The 20,773-nt window shown below is 38.5% G+C and overlaps 1 protein-coding gene across 10 annotated transcripts in view; it reads right to left on the bottom strand.

Annotated features, from left to right (window-relative positions):
- The window catches only part of SLC35B3 (solute carrier family 35 member B3), a 30,503-nt gene extending 12,388 nt beyond the window's left edge, over window positions 1–18,115 (bottom strand). For 2 of the 10 annotated variants that reach the window (XR_012585605.1, XM_074575984.1), the window contains exons 1-7: window positions 17,874–18,030; window positions 13,140–13,418; window positions 11,674–11,795; window positions 9,587–9,741; window positions 7,954–8,061; window positions 3,136–3,233; window positions 246–338 (exon numbers count right to left, since the gene is read on the bottom strand). Coding sequence is in view for 8 of the 10 variants with exons in the window: in XM_074575984.1 (XP_074432085.1) it covers window positions 246–338; window positions 3,136–3,233; window positions 7,954–8,061; window positions 9,587–9,741; window positions 11,674–11,795; window positions 13,140–13,340 (777 nt within the window). In the remaining 2 variants the exon portion in view is untranslated. Of the gene's footprint in view, window positions 1–245; window positions 339–3,135; window positions 3,234–5,580; window positions 5,673–7,953; window positions 8,062–9,586; window positions 9,742–11,673; window positions 11,796–13,139; window positions 13,419–15,447; window positions 15,559–16,824; window positions 17,033–17,762 lie in introns of those variants that run through there. The other 8 variants (XR_012585604.1, XM_074575980.1, XM_074575987.1 and 5 more) reach the window with 7 other exon arrangements.
- Window positions 18,116–20,773: the final 2,658 nt, after the last annotated feature.

Raw genomic sequence — 20,773 nt, 5'->3', positions numbered from 1 at the left:
GAAAAATAATAATGAAATTATAAGCTTATAAGTCTGGTCCTGTGATTTTTGTTTTGTTTTTTAAAACATTACCCAATCTAATACATCAAAGACTGTAACAACTTGCTTAATATATGAATTATACAAGTCAACCAGTTTACATGATGAAAATATAACTTTAGAGAAGTGGTGAGATTTTCTAAACCATACAGAGCAATGTTTTCCAATGAGGTTCTTCATAGAAAAAAGGAAATCTTTATACCTACCTTTGAGCAAAATGTTACTGCAGGGCTTAATCCACTAGTGCATGTTAATCCAAATAAAATATACACAAAACCTATTGAATAGGAATACAAAACCTAGAATAGTTTAAGAGAAAATAATTACCAGGTGATACTATACAAAAGGACAAAATTAAATGCTTTCAAATGCTTGGCCCTTCTAACGTGCTCAACTTCTCAGAGTTGCATTTGCAGTGATTGAAGATATTTTTACTAGGATTTCTATAACAGCTGATGTACAGTGAAATGCGAACAGTAAGCGTTACAGACATTCCTCCTATCCACAACTACATAAAAAAAGTTTCGTAAGCTAGTCAGTTAATAACATCCTGAGGTCAATATTGACTGCGGAGAATCCTTCAAATTCAGGATTTCACAGCCTAAATAAAACTTCACACAACTATGTAATTTAGTATTTTGAATAACATGTTAGATGTATTTCATTTTCTGCTACTTATCCTGCACAGTGAAGATCCACATTACATTAAATTTGCAAAGGATAGCACATAATCACCATGAACTGCTACAAGTTTCACATTAAGTTTTATCTGTGTTGCTTCAGTTCATGTACATGGTGTACCTGCATTATGGTTATAGGATACAAGACTTTCAAATATGACCAGCTCTGGCCTAGATCAGTACTCAGAACAGACTACACTCAGCAAACAGGTAAGCTCTTCATTTTATCTGTACCCATATTTAATTCTTAGCTTCATACAACGACAAAAGAATCTTCATCCTATCTTTTCCCATGTAGCGGCAACAATAGAGCTGGAACTTCCCATCCATACGTCCCTCCGTACAGCAGGAGGCATTCAGTATTTGGGCAACAGTTAGTGGCCTTTTCTTGTGAACATGGGAGACAGTCAACAGACCTATTCTACACGTTACTAGCTTCAAAACTTGGTGTCAATTATGGCTGTACTTCTTTTGATACAGGTTTCATCAATTGTTTTCTTGCTGTACTATCTCAACTATTTGCAAAAATAAATCTAATAACAATTGATAACACCACCATGAGACAACTGCACACTTATCACTGCTCTACAAAAAGGAAGAGGAATATACATTTCAAGAACAGACCTGCTTTCAAACTCTTAAAAAACAATGATCTGATCTTCAGAGCTCTTATTTTACAGTGTTTTTACACACAAAAGGTAGTCTCTGGTTCTTCATTTGCCTCTGCATCCAGCTTTTCTCCCAAACTACCCAAAGACCTCACTTTTCACAACCAGGAATGCGCACCACATTGCTAGTTCCTGGTTAGGCAGTGTGATATATGTCACCCACTTAGAATCACACACAAGGCAAATTCAGGTGTAACTTTCCAGAGCAGTGGTTACTATTTCAGCTGCAAGACATCTTTTCTCTTTTCATAATTGCTTAATCCAGGGCAAATTCCAAATTCCTCAATGAAACAGAGATCCTGTGAATGACAGGTTCTTTTACTATTCAATTTTGTTTCCAGATCACTGTCCATTAAACATGATCTCCAATTCAGAAGACCAGTTAAATTTTTACCCACAATCTCAAATCTAGAAAAATTATTTCTGAAATTCTGCTTGTACTTCTGCACTGAATTCTCCAAACAAAAACCTACAGTGTAATATCTAGGCCTCAAACAAACAAAACCTTTATATCCTTAATCACTACACTGATTCTCTACAAGTAGTATGAGTATACAATACAAAGACCAACATTTGCCAGACTAACGCAGAATAAAAATGAAAGTTCTGGAGATAATAGGAGCTTCATAGGTAAGGCAGTTAACAACTGTCAGATGATTGTTAGCAAGATGCAGAGTGGCAAGAAAAAAGTTACAGATTGTACTTTGTTTTGGATTTCAGAGATTACAGCTATAGAAGGCTGCACTGGGTTGGGTGAGGTCCACGTAGCTAAAATCTCTGCCTCCAGCAGCAGTCAACAGTGAATACTAAGAAAAAAGTACAAAAATAAAAAACCAAGAACACGATGACACTTTTCAGGTATATTCCACTTTTCCAGAAACTTGCAGCTCAAACTTCTTGAGTCAACCTAAGTCACCTTCAGCCTTAAATGAAGCTTCCTTCTAACTATTTTTTTCTCCATTTATGAAGCTATTCTCGTAAAGGAGAAACCAGATTTTCTAGTTAAATTTCAAATACATGCCAATTATGCAAATTACATGTCAATATTTTTTTATTTGTGGCCTATTCAAATACTGTCTGTTATAAATGATTTTCTTGTATTTACTCAACTTTAGAGAAAAAGATGCCAAATTCAAACATAAATTTTGTCTATGAAGAAAAAAGTCAGACCATACGAACAGCTAATCTGCATTTCAAGTATATAAAAAGACTGTGCAAGACTTTTTCAAAATTGTGTATTTCACTGAATCAGGAACACATCCATTGACCTATTCTGAAAGCCAGAGTTTTACGGATTTCAAAAAGCTTTCAAAAGCCAGCCTATCAAATGCTAGCACACTCTAGAATCAAAGTCTAGCAAGTAAGAAAAGCAACATGTTCCATGTAACAAATGTTCATCTATACCAGAAGAACAGTATATATTTTTCAAAGACTTTTTTTCAGACTCCGTTGATTTCCGCCCTGCAGGGTAGACAAAGAAACTGTTGCTAGAAATGAGTGTTTCTACAGCTGCAATATACATTTGAAGTTGCACACAGAAAGCAGCACTCTTGAGAGGTTAAAAACCGAAACAAGCGAAAAAACAGCAAAAGCCCCCAAACAAACAATCAGAAACCCCTGAGAATAGTACACCAAGAGCCCCTCTTTACATATGTAAGAGAAAAACAGATTTAAGTTTCATGTTTTGTCATTGTATGCCTTGTCTATGATAGAACGTGTTCTTTTAAAATTGCAAATCTGGTATTTACCATTTCTGAATTAGAACCATTGTGCAACTTCATAGCTTTTTCCTGTACATTTCCTATAACTGCATCTGCGCAGAGGGCAAGGGATATTAGGACCACACCTAATGTAAGAAAACAAACAAACAAACAAAACCTGTTCAGAATATTTATCAGCAGAGTAGTGAGGAAAACCACTCTGTACCTATCCTGAAAAAAAATATCTCAGGAATAGAAAAATAATAAAAGCCCCTCTATAACAAATTCTAAATGTCAGCAAGACTATTTCGTTATACCAGCATAAAGCAGTGTCCACCCCACTCCCTCCATCAGTTAACTCCTGAGCACTATGTGTCTCTAAGCTTGATAGGAATATCTGGACATTGTTATAAAGAAGCCAGCTTCTTTAGTTTTTGTAGTAACAAGAGTGAAAGAACATCAGCTTCATTTATTTAGGTATTCTTAATGAAGATAAATAACCAGAAAACATACTCTTTTGAGTAGTTAATCCTAAATTATTTTTTCCTGAAAAAGGGAAATAGAAGCGTTAGACAAATGCAGGAGGATTCACAGTGGGAATCTTTCATTACTGAAATACTGATTTTAAAAAAAACTACTGTTCAGGTACAAACCCCATGTTTTTAGGTTATCATATTTGTTCACAACAAAGGCACTACACAGTCACTAACATAATCAGCTTTCCAATAACAAAAATTAATAACTCTTTATCCATGCCAGTCACAGTTCACGTCCCAACCTCCAAACTTCTATTCTTTCATGACTGTAGCAACCTTTGTCTTTACTGATGTATTCAGGTTAAAATACCACTTTTCCTAAATATACAACATTACAGAACATATCAGTCATCAAAAGCATGTTTACTGTTGCTCTAGTCTTCGTTCCTTAAAACACTCTAAGTGTCACGGAAGAATGAAGAGTGGAAGACTAGAAACAAGCAGGGTTATATTTTCTTAATATTATGTTCTTACTATCAGAGGACTCAAAATAGGCATTGTGATGGACCAATTGGAATATAAGCTCCTGACAGAGGAAAAAATATCCCAGCTCTTAGGATTTTCAGAATTGAAAGATTTAACTTTTTTAAGACCAATGAAATTTAAGGTGGCATCTCCTTGGCCAGCGTCTGGATACACAGGAACTTCCAAACCAGCATTTTTAGTTTGGGAACCATTTCCCTTCTAAGGCTAGACTTATGCAACTGAAGCAACAGAAAAAGACTCTCCATTATTCAAAGTTATCAGGCATTGGAAAAGGTATGAGTCAACGGAAGTGACATGATAAACTGAGTAACACTGGTTATGCTAAAGACAAGAGTATAGATATTTTAACTACATGGATTCAGCTCTGGTCCAGAGGTATAATTACATCTCCACCTCAGCAAGAGCCTTGCTGCAGGTCACTTCTGTTAAGGGACTCAGTACGTCTCCAATCTGTGCTCTCTATCATGCTGGCTCCAGCAGTGCTTAATGGCCCAGGCACATCACTGGACAAATGCATGGGTTCAATAGTGGATTGAGATTAAAAGGCTACCTAGAATCTGAAGTCTAAGTGTGCATGGAAAGGAGAACTGTAGGGACAAGACAAATGTTAATATTACCTATATACACCGTTTGAAGAGAAAAATTTTTCCGCTCATTGTGATAGTGCTGCACCTGCTGAGCAGCAGCAGCAAAACCATGAACGAGACCAGTAACGTTATGTAGCATGTAAAGCATGAAGAAAAATGACTGGAAGAATTGGTCCTAAGTTAGTTCCGAAAGAAATTAAACTTGAAGGTCTTGCACCAACAGACTTGACTGAAACACTACATTACATTGTATTCCACACTATTAATGTGATGCTTGAAGTCATTAAAATATTAACACTGCTTATACATTTAGAAGCTATTGGATATTTATGTAAGTTCCTCAACAATACATTCTCACACTTGTAATCCCCACCACGCAAATGTGTTAGATTAGTAAGCTGTTTGGACTTTACCTGCCCATTAAGACCTCTTTAATACTCCACATTTTAGAAGCCTGCCATACGTAAGATTAGATGACACAGTAGAGGTAACCAACCAAGTAATATCATCTTAAGAACAGTGAAGCTAAGGGCAAAACACCTCAGTCTGCAAAAGACTAAACTGCACCTATACAAACAGTTTAGGGCGGAGGAATGTGCATTCAATTCGCTTTTTACTGTGTCTTCACTGAAAATAGTTAATTTCCACTTACGCCTGTAATGGCACAGCAGCAGAATTTCCCGTAGCACCAATGTTACAAGACTGTCTCCTTCTGCACACCCTTCTCTTCTGGTTTCTCTTTTGAAAGTCCTGTATCTATATTCACAGCTATTTAGGATATCTGCCGTTACCTCTCCAATTTGACAATGCTAGGAGATGCTTTGAGCTCTTAGCATCAACTCCATCTTGAAAAGTATACCTCTTCCTTAGTTACAAATATGTACCTGTTCTGGCAGAAGAGAGTTTCTGTTTTCTTGGCTGAAATCTTCCATGTGTAAACAAAATCTATGTAGATTCCTTTTTTGGCCCAGCAATACTGAGATTAGATTTCAATGGGGGGGCAGGGAGGGGTGAGAAAAAAAGAAAGGAAAAAAAGAAAAAAAAAAAGGATTTGTAAGATTGTTCATCCCAATAATATTTTATGTCTGCTCATGCTCCATTTTTAGTATTTGCATCAGACAACAAAGATTATGAGTTTTGTTTAACTTCACAGCATAGTTTTTCCTCTCTTAGAACTGTGAAATGTAAACAGCTTTGTTCTTAACAAGTTAGAAGTAGTTCTATGAAATCATGCTAGAATCACACTAGTTTACATGGAAACAGTTCTACATAAACACACATGGATCACTGGAACGAACTCAGGAATTTAGGGGGCAGTAAGCTGGGAGTAACATAAAACTGCAACTTAAGAAAACAGTAATTTAATTTGCTGTTTATGTTTTTAAAGTTTTAACATCCTCAAATACTTTTTTATTTCTTTGAGGATACTATATGAAGATACAAAATTAAATTCTGCCATTTTCAGTTCTTATTCTGTGATTTACATCAAGAAAAGTGTAATTATTGAAAAGAATACGCCATTTTGCAGAGTGAGCAACATTTTTAATAATTTTTATCACTGGTTTTACAATTGGGCAGCTATGTATTTCTGCAACACCAAAAATCAGTACATTTCTTGAAGGAAGAGACCATCTATTTCCATAATTCATCCTAGAAAAGGAAAAACTCCACCTTTCCCATTATGAAAAGTTTCTTCTGGTTAAATTAAGTGACATGGGAATAAAACAAAACAGGCAAGAGGGAACAGAGAAATACAGAAAGAACCTTCTCAGAAGGTAAGGAGAATTTTGAATTACCTTCCTAAGGGGAGATCCAGACTTCTGAATTCTAGTTCTATATTCTGTTTTCACAGAAATAACTTCCTCCAAATGGTAGTGCTCTAAGCTTCAATATATACAGACTTGTTTGAAGTGTTCAGAATAAATTAACAATGAAAGACAACCCTGTTTATTCTCTGAAGACATTATGTTTTTATCTTGTGTTTTGCAGATCTTTGAGAGCATCAGGACTTTGCTTCATTTGCTGCACTTTACCCCAGCCCATTCAGTTGAAGAATCAACTTTCTACATGTTTTCAGAATTAAGTCTAGCATGTATTTCAGACAATTCAAAGTTTAGAAAAGGAATATATTAACATGTGAATGCACTTAGAGGCTATAGTCAAAACATGCTGTAATGGTAACACATATCCATACATCACAAACACTAGACCATAATTACATGCATACCAACATCATACTGTACTCAAAATATATTATTTTTTTCAAGCAGCCACCAGTTATACCACACATAAACACATTAAATGCACAGCAGATTATATAATTCACAGATTTTTGTAATTTCTTCCACTACCAGTAGCACTAAAGTTACATTAAATGGCATGAGAAGTAATTCATGAACAACAAGGCAAAAGATACATACAGTTTAGACAACATCACAAACTGATCATTACTAACACTGGATAAAATAATATTTTGTGAAGAAAAAAAGTATTTTCCTTAAAACAGAGAATTTAATACTATTTTTAGGAACAAAACTTCTAAATCAGTGCCTCCACTATTAATAAATAAAGGTTTCATACTGAACGTCTGCTGTAACAGTTGTTGTAACTCATCTCAGCATTTCAAAAGAAGAATACTTTAAAAGTAGACTGTTCAAAAGTTTTTCAAGGTTCACTAGTAATCCGAACGCTGGCCAAGTAAATAACATGGATTTTATGAATAACTAATTCTCCCTTATTATTTGAGAAAGAAATTTAAGCAGGTTAAAATCTTTTCTTTCCTTCTAATTGTACATAGTATAGAAAAGTTAGAACGTGGGCACTCCTACTAAGAACTACCGCAAATTTGAGTGAGACTGTGAATTAATATAAAGTAAATGGTTCTGAAATGGAAAAAGACTTAAAGGTTTAATTAGAAAAGTCAGCTAATCTTTTGAAGTTTTAAAATGGTCAAACTGAACTTTATCATATTTATTTTAACAGATCTACTGGGAAGTAAGTATTTCTTGAGAATAAGCATGAGACATTTCAACCTAAAGGATGGCATTTCCAGAAATTTTAAGAACCTAAAAAGTAACACTCACAATAAAGGCGTCTTCTGCCACAGATACAATATGCCACTGCAAAGCTACAATGAAACCTTGTCCATGTGACCCATGAAGGCATTCCACCAAGAATTGTCAGAACTTCTATGGAACACTTATTGTAGGAAAAAACCCAAACATTTCATTAAATTCTAAAATATGATATATCATTACCTGTCAAGTTGAAGTTTGGTGCAACTGTGCTGTCAGCTAAAGTAAACCATATTAATCCAAGGCTCATACATAGGGCTGCAGACACATCTGCAATATTATAACGTTTTCCTACAAAAGCAATACAAACAACATCAATGGACTGTTAATACTCTCAGAGTTTCATGTTTATCCTGTTTAGCAGATTATAAGGCAAAGGAAAAACTGTTCCAGTGTCATTCTCTTACTTAGCTGAAGACTTAATGCTCTGGCCTTTCATGACTGGAATTCATTTCTTCTACAACAGCAGTTCCTAACATGTAGGAGGACCTTAACGGATACTATCTGATTCTTGAGATCAGTTTTAGGTTTACTCCTAATGACATAAAGCACATCCTCCCTGACAAAGCATCATCTCAGCAACTTCAGGACAGCTTAGATGTTTTCTTATGATTTTTCCCTCATGCAAGACATTTTGGCTGCCTTTATTGATTAGAGAGAAGTCATTCCCAACATCAACAGATGACTTGAATACTTCTACTACATTGTCCCTTAGTTTGGGAGAGAGGCTGTGGAGGGGGATAGAGAGAGAAATAGAGTAGGGAAATGAAAAGGCAGGAGTTAGGATATCTTGTTTGATATAACATATTCCTTTTTCAGAAGCTGTACTTTCAATAGAAGCTTCCAAGGGAACTTTTTTGAACTGAATTTTTTTTTTTAATAAAGAAAAATAAAAAAAAATCACAGCTTCTGAGAATACAGTACTACTACAACACAATACAAAATTTCACAGAGCTTTAAGGGAATACCAGTCTCTCTGCATTAAAATTATTCAAAATGACTCCTAATAAAAGGTAAATACTGCGTGCACATGTGCGTATATGAACTTGTAACCTGCTCTGAAAGTTCAGCTTTCTATTGCAAGTAGAAGGCCAGAATTAACTACAGAAACATACCATTCTAGATTCTGTCCACTACACTTGCCCATGCAGAGCTTTACTGACTTAATGAATTCTTGTGTATCAAACAAACAGAAACTTTTTATAATATACTTAAATATTCCAAACCCAGAAATACTGAGGTATGTTTATTCACATAACTCTAGTCTTCATCTGTTGTTCTCCAGATCCCGTCTTCTGCTCTTGGAACGTAAACTATGACTTTAGCACTAGCCAAAGACATGTAAAGTCAGGTGTATTTCTCATTAAACATTTGATTAGAATTTAGGAATTTCAATTAGGAATTTAGGAATCAAGCTTTTCAAACAAGAGCAGGGGATTTCTTCACAAATCATGGCTAGATTATTTTTTTTCCCCCCCTCAAAGTTTTCCATTTCAGTATTGAAAATGTTTCATTTATGAAGTGATTTGGTTTAGAAAACAAAGTTACATTACTGAAAAATTAAGAAAGCCTCCAAAAAATGTTTTGCGAGTGACCTGTACAACTTATTTTTCACCACATTTTCTGTTCATCTAATTGTATTTGTACATTTTCAGAGAAGGTGCTTCTGAAATTCGTTTTTCCTCCTATAAGAAAAACACTACCTGTCCCTCTCTATCCAAGAGCCTCAGTAGCATTTAACAAAGTACAGGATTCCATACATGACTGCTTCCCAAAGAATCAACAAAAAAATAATCTAATAGCAAGACTAACTTACCTTGTATAAAAACCCCGCCTATCATTACTGGAATCAGCTTACAGCACTTGAAGATGACTTGAGTAGGGTAATTCAGATATCCTAAAGAGGTATTTGACAAACCCATAGTTCCCACTGTTAAAAACGCTATTATCATGTAGGTTTTCCCAGGAATTCTACAAAATATAAGCATACAAATCTTGGTATTACAGACACATTTGGAGGAGATTTAGCTTGGAAAATTTAGATAAAGGAATATGTTTGTAATACAACTTCACCATTCTTCTCACTGAATCTCATTCCATAATACGAATTTTAAAATGCACACGGAATGACTGATTTCAAGTCTCCTTTCTTTCAACTACTGATAATAAACAGCGTTCAAATACAAGACAATAAAAAATTCATGGCTAGTGAAGTATTCAAGCAGTACTTCTTTAACCTCCTTCTGAGAGGGTATATTATTTACAGAAGAATCAAGACAACGGCTTCAAGTTACTTGTCAAAGGAAACAGAAGGTTGGTATACCAAGATATCCTGAATCTTAGTCCTCTCATGGCCACTGCATCAATTTTTTGGTGAAGTTTTCACACGAATGTTGACATTTTTAGAACGAAGGAAGTTGAAAAAAGTACTATCGTTTTATAAAACTCAACAAAACTAAGAGAGAAGTGATTCAGCTATCGTGAACAGAGGGACTCCTTTAACATTTTCAGATGTACTGTTTGCAATTTGATGAAATTATCATGTGACAACAGATGATGCAACAGTAATTTTTAGCAATCACTGTGCTCACTTTGTGAAGTGACTTTTTACAGTTATTGTTGTGCATACGTTCAGCTGGTTTTTACGCATCCTCAGAGCCACATTAAGCAACATAAGGAAATGTCTTCCTGTAACCCTGTGTTATCCATAACTCATTATGTGATCTGGGCATTCTCTGAGGCATGCAAGAAAAAATTAAAATTTAAGAAACAGAGAATTTAGCATAAAAAAGTAGGCAATGGACTTTTTTATGTCTACGAGAAGATACCTAGGTTATAGAAAATAAAATGTAAAATACATTTAAGATCTACATTTCCAACACGACTTACACATGGGTCATGCTTGGTAAGCATTAGCAACTATTTGGTAATCAAAACCTAAACACTAGTTACATAACACCCAAAAGGCAATACTATCTGATGCATCTCAGAAAGTCAGATAACTTGAAATATAACGTGTGAGTGTTTAAAATTAAAGCAATAATCTCTCAAAGTTATGTTGTTTGACTATGGAAGAATTCTATTACCTAAAAGCAATATATGCAAAATCAGACAAGGTTGACTACAGGTAAGGAAAACTAGTTATACACAACTAGGATATAATGCTTTAAAGCAATTTTAAAATTCACGTACACCATGACAGCCTCTACCCAAGCTTCCAGAGGGCAGTTTGCAGAGGCTGTAGGTGGGCAGGAAGCCACAGAACAGCCACACTGAGTCAGATCAAACTACCCCATATCCATAGGATTCAAGACAGCAAGAATCTCCCTGGTCAACAGCAGTGAAAAAATACAGAATAATTTTGTAGCAGGGTGTTACGAGTGCTATTTTAACTGAAGAATTCAAAACCTAAGCACATCCATTGAAGCAAATCTGCGCAGCCACATGCAAATGGAGAGCAGACCTCTGACACTCACCAAGATGCACAGCAGGTTAGAGGAACCTCTTGGTAAGGATGTGCCAAGGTTTGAGAAAAAGGTATTCAATGAGAGATAGCTTGCTTCAAGTGCCGTGAAGTGCAGTCGGCCCTATTCTAGACGTGATAATCCCAAGCAACACAAACATGAGTCAGTCTGTAGCAGCTACCGTAAGGACAGAATATGCTCTCTCAGTGGGACAAAGTAACAGTACAGTCAACAAGACCACATACGGGTCTGAAATCTAAGTGGGTGCTTATATAACATTTTCTAATATTGTCCAGTAAATTCACATTATTTTAATTACGTAACTGCTACCAATGCCTCACAGTATTCACATTCAAACAACAGAAGTTAAATTCACCATAAATATGAAAACGTTTCTAGTTTGACGGATAGTGGGTAAAATGCCTGGAAAAACACATACCTTCTCCTTTTGTCCTGAATCAACTGCAATTCTATTAGTCCGAAAATGGAATAAAATCCAAATTGCACTAAAGTGAGGTACCAACCAAAAGGTTTAAAACCTTCCACTGAAAATATCAATTCCTATAAAAACAAAAACCCACGAAGGTCACATACATACATCAAAATATTAAATCGAAACAAAATCAACATTTTTTTTTTCTTCATGTACATGCAAATCTAGCCTTCGCAGCTGATGGTTATTAACTAGAATTTACCTGCCATATGTAACTTGGAAAATATTGAAAAAGACAATTTAGGTTCTCCAAAATGCAATGAGAAAATTTACTGCTGTTGTAAATCCACTGAAATTAATGGATGGATCCATCAGGGGAATACATTTGATCCATTAATATTTATCTCAAATTATAGATGTTTCCTGTCTGCTTTTCAGTTGGTTTTCAGTTCATTTACTTCAGTAGACTGTTTTTATCCAGAATTTATAAATAGCTCACAATAAGGCAAACAGAAACTTTCCATAACAGACATATTTACAAGCAATATTCACCTCTTAGGAATGCGCACCTAGTATTGTGAGTGCCTATATTAAATAGCATTTGTGAGCTTATAAATTTTCAGGCTGTAGGAACATTTAAACCCAGAGCAATCTGTTATGGAAAAATACATGCACTGCATAAAGAATTATGTAGATATGTCAGTTATAGAAACAAAAGGCTACCTAATATTTTCCTTTTTGAGATTCTACTTTAAATTACTTATAACTTTTTCTAACTAAGTAACTTTATTTTAACAAACTTCTCAACTGTTTTTGAAAACTGCCTTGGAAACGCATTGATTTTAAGTTATCAACTTTTTAAATCACTACTTTATTGAGAAGACACACTGCAGTTAAAAAAAATTAAAAAAAGGAACAGAAATGTAACTGGTCAAGGTAAGAGAGAAAAGGTTAGCAGGAAGAGAAACCATTTAACTAAAATGGTATAAACATTATGCTTCTGCTTAACAAACAATCATAGTACATGTTTCAGCTCTGTTCTGAAGGGAGAGCAGAGAGAACAATAGACTATTATTATTGTACGGCACTCACGGAACTCAAGGAGAGCTAAAGGTTTCAACACCAACAAAGACTTGCATGTCAGTCTGTATGGTTCTACAATTTGTTTTCAGAAGACTATGAAATCACAGTTAAAAAATACACATTCAAAACAATACTGAAAGGTGTACCTTGCACACAGAAGTAAAAGATCAAATTATGAGTCCAACTGAACCATACCTCATAGGCATATGAACGACAATGGAATTTTACATTATACAATTACTTACTGCTCTTGAATTCTGAAAGGTTGACTTTGCAATCAGTATCTATTTTAAATGTCTATATATATTAAAATACATGCTGTGGTATTGTGCTATTGAAAAAGAAAAGGGGAAGGAGGAATTGGCCTGAGACAAGTTCATAGCATTTACCTGTAAATATCCATAGATGAGATAAAACATAAAAACTCCAGAAACACAGATGAAAAATTGAGTAGGTTTGTTAAATTTGCTGAGATTCATTCCAAGAACTACAACATCATCTACTGATTTGATATGAGGAGACATAGTTTGAGATTTGGAAGGCACACTGATGGAAATGTATTTTCTTGATGAAGTAAATTTCAGATCCATGATTCCTATTTCGCTGCATTCGGTACTACTGCTATTTTCTTTCTGCTCTTCTCTTTCTGTGTGTCCTCTGTCTGAAAGCTGAAAGAAACACTAAGGTCAGGTAAGACATAACATACAGCCTTCCACCAATAACAGTAAGCAAATGTGACATTTATATGTAAAATATAAAGGTTTAAGAGTTTTGTTGGATTGATGTTATATACAAATTTTATTTATCTTTTCTGATGTCCAAAGTTAACATCAGTTAATATCAGCAACTCTTTATGAAAGCACTTTTGCTTCAAGTGGGAAGCAACATTCCTACACTCTAACAAAACAACCACAACAACAACCCCAAAACACCAGCAATGGAAAAACAGCTTCAGTTTCACAATAGCTCAAACTAGCCCTTTTATGCCAGTACTCACAGAAGCGACAGCTTGGGACGCAAGTGATCCCCATGATAAAATCACAATGAAAAAACTGGTATTGAAGCACTCTGGTTCTGTCTACTGTACTTCATTTTCACAGCGAAATACATCAGACTAGTCGACTACATGGGAAGCCTTGCTAAAAGCTACATATTTGAGCCTGATTGGTTACAAGCATTCAACTCTCATTCTCAAATTTATTCACTATTTCTCACACACTTCTGAGGCAAAGAACATGAAGATGGAAACAAGAAGATTAAGAAGCCAGTCTCTGAAATCAGACTGGTTATCTGATGGGGTCTATGGTATGGCAATATCTTTAATATTAACCACATGCAGCCATTTCCACATGTAATAGAAAACAAAATTGGGTAACTGAAGCCTGGAGAAGGAATTTAGCAGCTTATCAGATTGACAGGCAAATAATTCTTTTCTCCAGCTCAGCAGAATATGATGTTTGAGGCTTTTTTTTTTTCAGCGTCAAGATAAACGCACTTGTCAGTCAGTTGTCCCAAGATTTTTAAATGTAGGTCAGCATGTAGTTCAGCAAGCAGTCAATAATTAAATTCTGTTTGTCTCAACTATTTAAGGGTTTGCTTTCTCCAGCTCAAAAATACGTCTGCTCATCACACGTGTATGAAAAATGCTCTTCCCTCTGTTTTTAAATGGAGAACGTGCTAATATATAAAAGCTAGATCATGCAGTAAATGTAGTAAATGTAATCTGCATGGACATTGGTAATTTATTATACAATACAAGAAATGACAAGTTTAGCTGAAAAATGAAGGATTAGTACAAAACGTGCAATGTGGTTATGTTTCCTTTTTTGATACAGCCTACTATCAGGTTGGAACAAGAATAGCTTGGGGACTATAATAGGAGTTTCGGGACTATAATAATTATCTGTGTTTAAATTCAGAGCTCTTCAGTTGAAAACCAAAAGCAAGAGGTAGGAAGTTTACCCTTGTGGATTGTTAGCTAATTCCAAATTGAGATGGCCATAAAAAAAGGAAAAAGTTTAAGTAGACTCTTTTCTGTAAAAGCAGAAAAGTACCGATGTAATGCAACGAGGCACTAGTGAGCTTTCACATGCAATAACATAGCATTCTGATCACCCTCAAAGACAGATTCAAAGAAAAACTACAAAAAAGGTTATCAGGATGGAGGAACAGATTGCCCATCTTATGAACTAAAATAAGATTAAAACATAACTTGCCCAGCCTAGCAAAACCCTGATGAAAAGAAAATAGACTTGCTTTCAATAGAAGTATCACAGGGTTTATCATTAACAAGGAAAAATAATTCTAATTTTAAGGACAGTAACATGAGAGCAAACGGGCATGAAGTGATCATGAACAAACTTCTATCCGTAGGCTATCCGTATTCTAGAGCAGCCTGAAAACGAAAGAAGGAACAACTGAACTGTTTAAGGTGAAGTTTATGAAAGCAATCAAGGTAGAGCTGTTAAGATTGGGTGTGATAACTGCGCAGTACCTTTAGTCCTGTTTTATAGCATTCCACCACTATGGAAAGCAAAGTAAGATGCCTGTAGAAGATACTTGGTGATCCTTACTCGGTCACTAAACCATGATATGAACTAGTACTCCCCCCAGAACTGCACACAAAGTTAGGACTCCAAAGTTCAAACCCAAGGAGCAAATCACTATGAAGGAAAAACAATGTATTTAGAAATCTACCCATTGCTGACATCTTAGCTGAACTTGTATTTTCATTGGTGCTTGTTCAGGTCTTTCCTGTCCAGCGTACGCTTCCCCTTGAGAGGCACATAGCAGTCGTTAATGTCACACTTTCTCAGCAGGAACAAGAGCTGCAGAAGTAATCTGAGCATCATTTTTTACCTACACTGAAACACAGAGAACGGCATAGGCCCAGCAGAAGACACAGCCGTGTACTGTCATGTGCGCTTCAAGAGCCCAAAAATGGAGTGAATTGTATAATGCATAGTTTTGTACCTACATTTTCCACTCTAGCCACTAATTTAGACATTACTTGTCTAATAGCTGTTTTAGGATCAGAAGTAGAGGGAAGAAGAAACAGTAACGAGTGTATTTATGTATTTGGTCTGTCTGGGATGGAGTAAATTTTCTTCATAGCAGCTTGTATGGTGCTATATTTTAGATTTGTGACCAAAACAGTGCTGATAATACACTAATTTTTTACCTATTGCTGAGCAGAGCTTACACAGCATCAAGGCCTTTTATGTTTCTCTGTCTTCCCCCCCTCCAGTGAATAGACTGGGGTGTGAGCAAGACACTGGGAGAGGGCACAACCAGACAGATGACCCAAACTAACCAGAGATACTCCATGCTATAAAGTGTCCTGCTCAGCAATAAAAAGGATGAGGAGGGGGGTTAGAGAGGTTAGCCATCATTTGCTCAGGAACTGGCTGGACATCAGTCTACCTGTGGGACGAGTGATTGCCTTTACATCACCTGTTTCATCTTCTGTCTCTCTATTTCCACTTTTCCTCCACTTCTTAAACGATTTTTATCTCAACCCATAAGTTTTCTTGCTTTTACTCTTCCTTTCCTCTTCTGCCATGCCTCTGGGTGTGGGGGGAAAGTGAGCAAGCAGCTGTGTAGTGCTTAGCTGCCTATTGGCATTAACCCACACCACAATTAACACAATTTTTCTGATTTACAACTATTTATATTCAAAATATTTCCTTGGGAACACCATCAATTTTTACAGTCCGTCCATTTAATTTCTTGCAGATTACTGAGTGTACCACAAAAGTAGTAAGAAACAACACTGACAGCTCCAGTCATGCCCAAAGCCATCCATAGATGATGCATGGTAAATGTTTTTTTCTCTATTATGTTCTAAAGGAAAAAAAAAATTGCCATGTTCAAGAAACATTTCGAGGAACATTATTTAACAACAAACTGTAAAGGTATGTATCCATCGGAAACACTCTCCACCAGGTAATTTCATTGCCAACAGTGACAGAACTCTTCTGAAGTCCACTGTGACTTCTCAAACTCTTATTTTTCTATGTATCAAAAATGCTATTAAACCTCCTCTCACCAAAATCCCTCAAGCAACTGATTCACCTTTTGAACAAACATGCAGGAAAAATCTGTTTTATGAAGAGTCAAGTAGCTTAAGAGCTGTCCTGATGTGTGTAAAATAGCATTTTCCTCTCCTTTTTTATCCTGTATGTAAAAATGTAAACAACACATTTTTTAGATCAAAGACTTTTTGTTCCTTCCCCTTTGAAAAAAAGTCCCATGCAGAGCACGATTTTAACCTTGCACACAAGTAAAACAGAGTGATTATTACAGGAAAAGGAAGCAAATGAACATGTAACTAGAAAAGCTAAATTTCTTTGGCCTCCAGAAAGTAACTTATACCAAGCATGGAAAAAACATCAGGAAGGAGCAGAGGCTTTTTTATTTGATCCTGAAGAACATCCATTAAACACATCGGTTTGGCAGAAACTAGTATCTCAGTACTCTCAGAAAAATTGCTCGCATGAGCCACACAAGGCAAGTTCCACGCTGGCCAAGCTCTATTTCCTTTGCAGCCAATTACGCAAAGCCCTGGTGGCAGGACAGCAGCTGGCACCGTAACAGGGATGCTCCGGGTTACAGGGACGCAAACGTGCATCTCTGGGAAACCCGAGCAGACCCTTTCCTTGGGGGTACCTGTGACTCCTACCCCAGAGGCAAAAGAGGGAAGGGGGACAGGGACCGGCATGATCCCTGAAGCTTCCTTCCTGCCCACTCGCCTGCGCCCAGCCCTCTGCCAGTCGAGCTGCTGGGGGCTGGCCCACGCCACGCCCCGAGGCCAGGACAGACGTGGCTCTACCCGAACACCTGCCAGCTGCCCCGAGCAGTGGCTGGGATTGTGGCTCCCGAGCACACACGGGCCGCCATTCCTTTCCCTTCCTCCCGGGGAAGGAAACGTCTCGCCGCGGGACACCGCCTCCTCGGGCCAGCCAAAACCCTCCCGCCAACCAGAACCAGAACCGGCCCCCCGCGCTCCTCACCGCCGCGGACATGGCCCCCCTGTTTGCCGCGTGACGCTCCCCAGGAAGCCACCCCGGCGCCTCCCCGCTCGCCCCCGATGCCCGGGGGAGGAGAGGCCCCGCCCACGGTACCTGTTGGGCGGGGAAGGAGCGGTGCGACGGCCACAACCCCCCTCCCCCCGTCCTCCTCCGCCAACCGCGGCGGCAACCCTCCCGCTACCTCCGGACCCGCGCCCTGCCGGAAGTGGCGGCGGGGATGCCAGGGGCCGGCGCGAGCACCGAGCGCATCGAGGGAGCGCCGCTCGCTCGGCGCTCCGCTAACGCGGCCTCGAGGAAAGGAGGGGGGTTTGGCGGCATCCACCCGCTGCCACCTCCCCCCCGAGGGGGGCGGGGCCTCTTCCTTAGGGACCGCCCACCGGGGCGGGGGGAGATGGGGGGATACCGCAGGAACTGCTGCTTGGCGGGTACCGGTACCCGCTCCGCCCCCTCCCGGTATACGGCCGTAGCGCCGGACTGGAGAAACGGTCCCGGGTGGCAGGACCCAGTGCCCCGCTGAGAGACTCCTCGCCTGCCCCCTCCTTCCTGTCTGGAGAGGGCGGGAGGGGCCGCCTTAGGGAGGGAGCGGGCCCAACGGCCGCCCGCCCGCCCAACGGCCGCCCGCCCAACGGCCGCCCGCCCAACGGCCGCCCGCCCAACGGCCGCCCGCCCAACGGCCGCCCGCCCAACGGCCCCTCTGGTGCGTCCCGCCGTCCCAGGGGTGGGTGGTCGCCTGTCGTTCAGGCGGTTGCGGCAGGTCCGCTGGGAGCGGGACGGGCTTTAACGCTCTGGAATCTGCCCCGGCAGTTTCTGTGTTTCACGCCAGGGTGAAATCGGACTACTTTGGAACCCTCGACGGGTTTTGTGTCAAAGGTGGGCTAATACTCCGCCGTTCCGATGTGACTTGTAAATCACCCATCCACGTGAAGCTGCTGCCTTCGTAAAAATCGCAAAAAAATTGCATTTTACTCGTCAGGGGGGCCGCCTTGTGATCTTGCCACGCGAGGCCGCAGGAAGAAAAAAGTAAAAACATTTAATGGTGTCAGGCGAAAAGGTAAATGAGAGCAATAACAGCAAAATGCATACAGAACATAACAGCCAGAAGAATCAGGTAAAAAGCTCTACACAAAAAGTAGCTAAAGGCATTTTTGTGAAAATATATGAATTAGATGTAACTAGAAAATACATAAAATCATATCAGGCTATAAAATGGAAATGCTGAGTTTCTAGTAATAACGTGCAGTAATATTTAACATTATATATAAATATATATATATTGTCCTGTAGTCATTGGGAAATTTGAGCTTTTATGTTTGCAGTGTTTTAAAAGTTTTACCTTTTCCAATGCTACTATAGTAAATCTGTATGTATTATGGATAGTAGCAACACGTGCACAAGCATTTAAAATCAGCATCCTGGCCTGTATCTGGAACAGTGTGGTGAGCAAGACTAGGGAGGAGATCATCCCCCTGTACTCCGCACTGGTGAGGCCCTACCTCAAACACTGTTCATTGGGCCCCTCACTACATGAAAGACATTGAGGTGCTGGGGCGGGTCCAGAGAAGGACAACAAAGCTGGTGAGGGGTCTGGAGAACAAGTCTTTTGAGGAGCAGCTGAGGGAGCTTGGGTTGTTTAGCCTGGAGAAAAGGAGGCTCAGGGGAGACCTTATCACTCTACACCTACCTGAAAGAGGGTGTAGAGAGGTGGGGGTTGGTCTCTTCTCCCAAGTAAAAGCAATAGGACAAGAGGAAACGGCTTCAGCTTGTGCCAGGGGAGGTTTAGGATGGATATTAGGAAAAATTTCTTCACAGAAGGAGTTATCAAGCATGGAACAGGCTTTTCTGGGAAGTGGCTGAGTCACCATCCCTGGAAGTATTTAAAAGCCGAGTAGATGTGGTGCTGAGGGACATGGTTTCGTGGTGGTTTTGGCAGTGTTAGGTTAATGGTTGGACTTGATCTTAAGGGTCCCTTCCAACCTAGACGATTCTATGATTCTATATTTTTAAGGATATTTATTAAGTGACAAACTAAAAAGAAAGTATATGCTTGAGGTTGACTTTAAAATAATAACAATAATTTTGAACCCATCTTCTTGAGAGGTTCCAGTGCTTCTTAGTTTGGGTTTCTTCTATCTGGGTTGAAGGATTTCACATTTAGCAAACAATTGTGCTTTTTTGCAACAATAGGGATGGTGCTTTTCTCTGTCTCCATGACAGAAGTGACTACCCTAGTAACTAAAGTAAATAAATCCAAGCTTGCACATGGTCAGCTGGGATCTTCTAGTTTCTCTAAGTAAATTCTCTAGATGTGCCATCTGTAATGAACTTTACTGTTATGGATATAAGTGATGTGATTACTTGTCCATGATGTTATTTTTTTCCAGCTACTGCTAGGTGGGAAATAGGTATCAAGAGGGAGTGCAAAGCTCCCAACTTTGTGAAATTTGAAGGCAAGTTAAAATATGTAAGACGCAAGATGTTAAGTAGAGTGTGCCTGAATGACTCAGTGAAAGCAGACAGATAGGAGGAAAAATCAAACCGTACCACTAAATGGAATTGACTAAGTAACCTGTAAGTGGAACAAGGAACCTGGAGGCGTGGGGCTCTTGACTAGGAAGAGCATTGAGGAGGTACACACTGGCAAAAGTGATTCTGATATTCCCTAGTATCTGAGACTTTGCAGTCTTGTTGCTGTCTTACTGTAAAACTTTTTTTATTCAGAAATGTAGAAATTAGAAAGCTCGATTTCATCTCGGAAGGTCTCCTGCTTATTGGTAAAGAACATTCATTTTGCTATTTGCAATGCATTTTTCTACTTCTGTTATCCATGTTCCATCATTCAAACTGGAGAGAGTGTAGAGCAGAGTGTATACTGGGGAATGTTCTCTTTAAATAAAGCAGAAGAATGAACGACGAGTAGGATGTTTATTATTGATCTCACAGATGTTTTTGCAGTCTGCAATATGAACACGTATGGATTACTGGTAAAGCTGGAA

Source organism: Larus michahellis, chromosome 2 (assembly GCF_964199755.1).
Source record: "Larus michahellis chromosome 2, bLarMic1.1, whole genome shotgun sequence".
Classification (NCBI taxonomy): domain Eukaryota; kingdom Metazoa; phylum Chordata; class Aves; order Charadriiformes; family Laridae; genus Larus; species Larus michahellis.
Note: the sequence above shows the minus strand (reverse complement) of the source record. Positions and strands in the feature narration are given on the sequence as shown.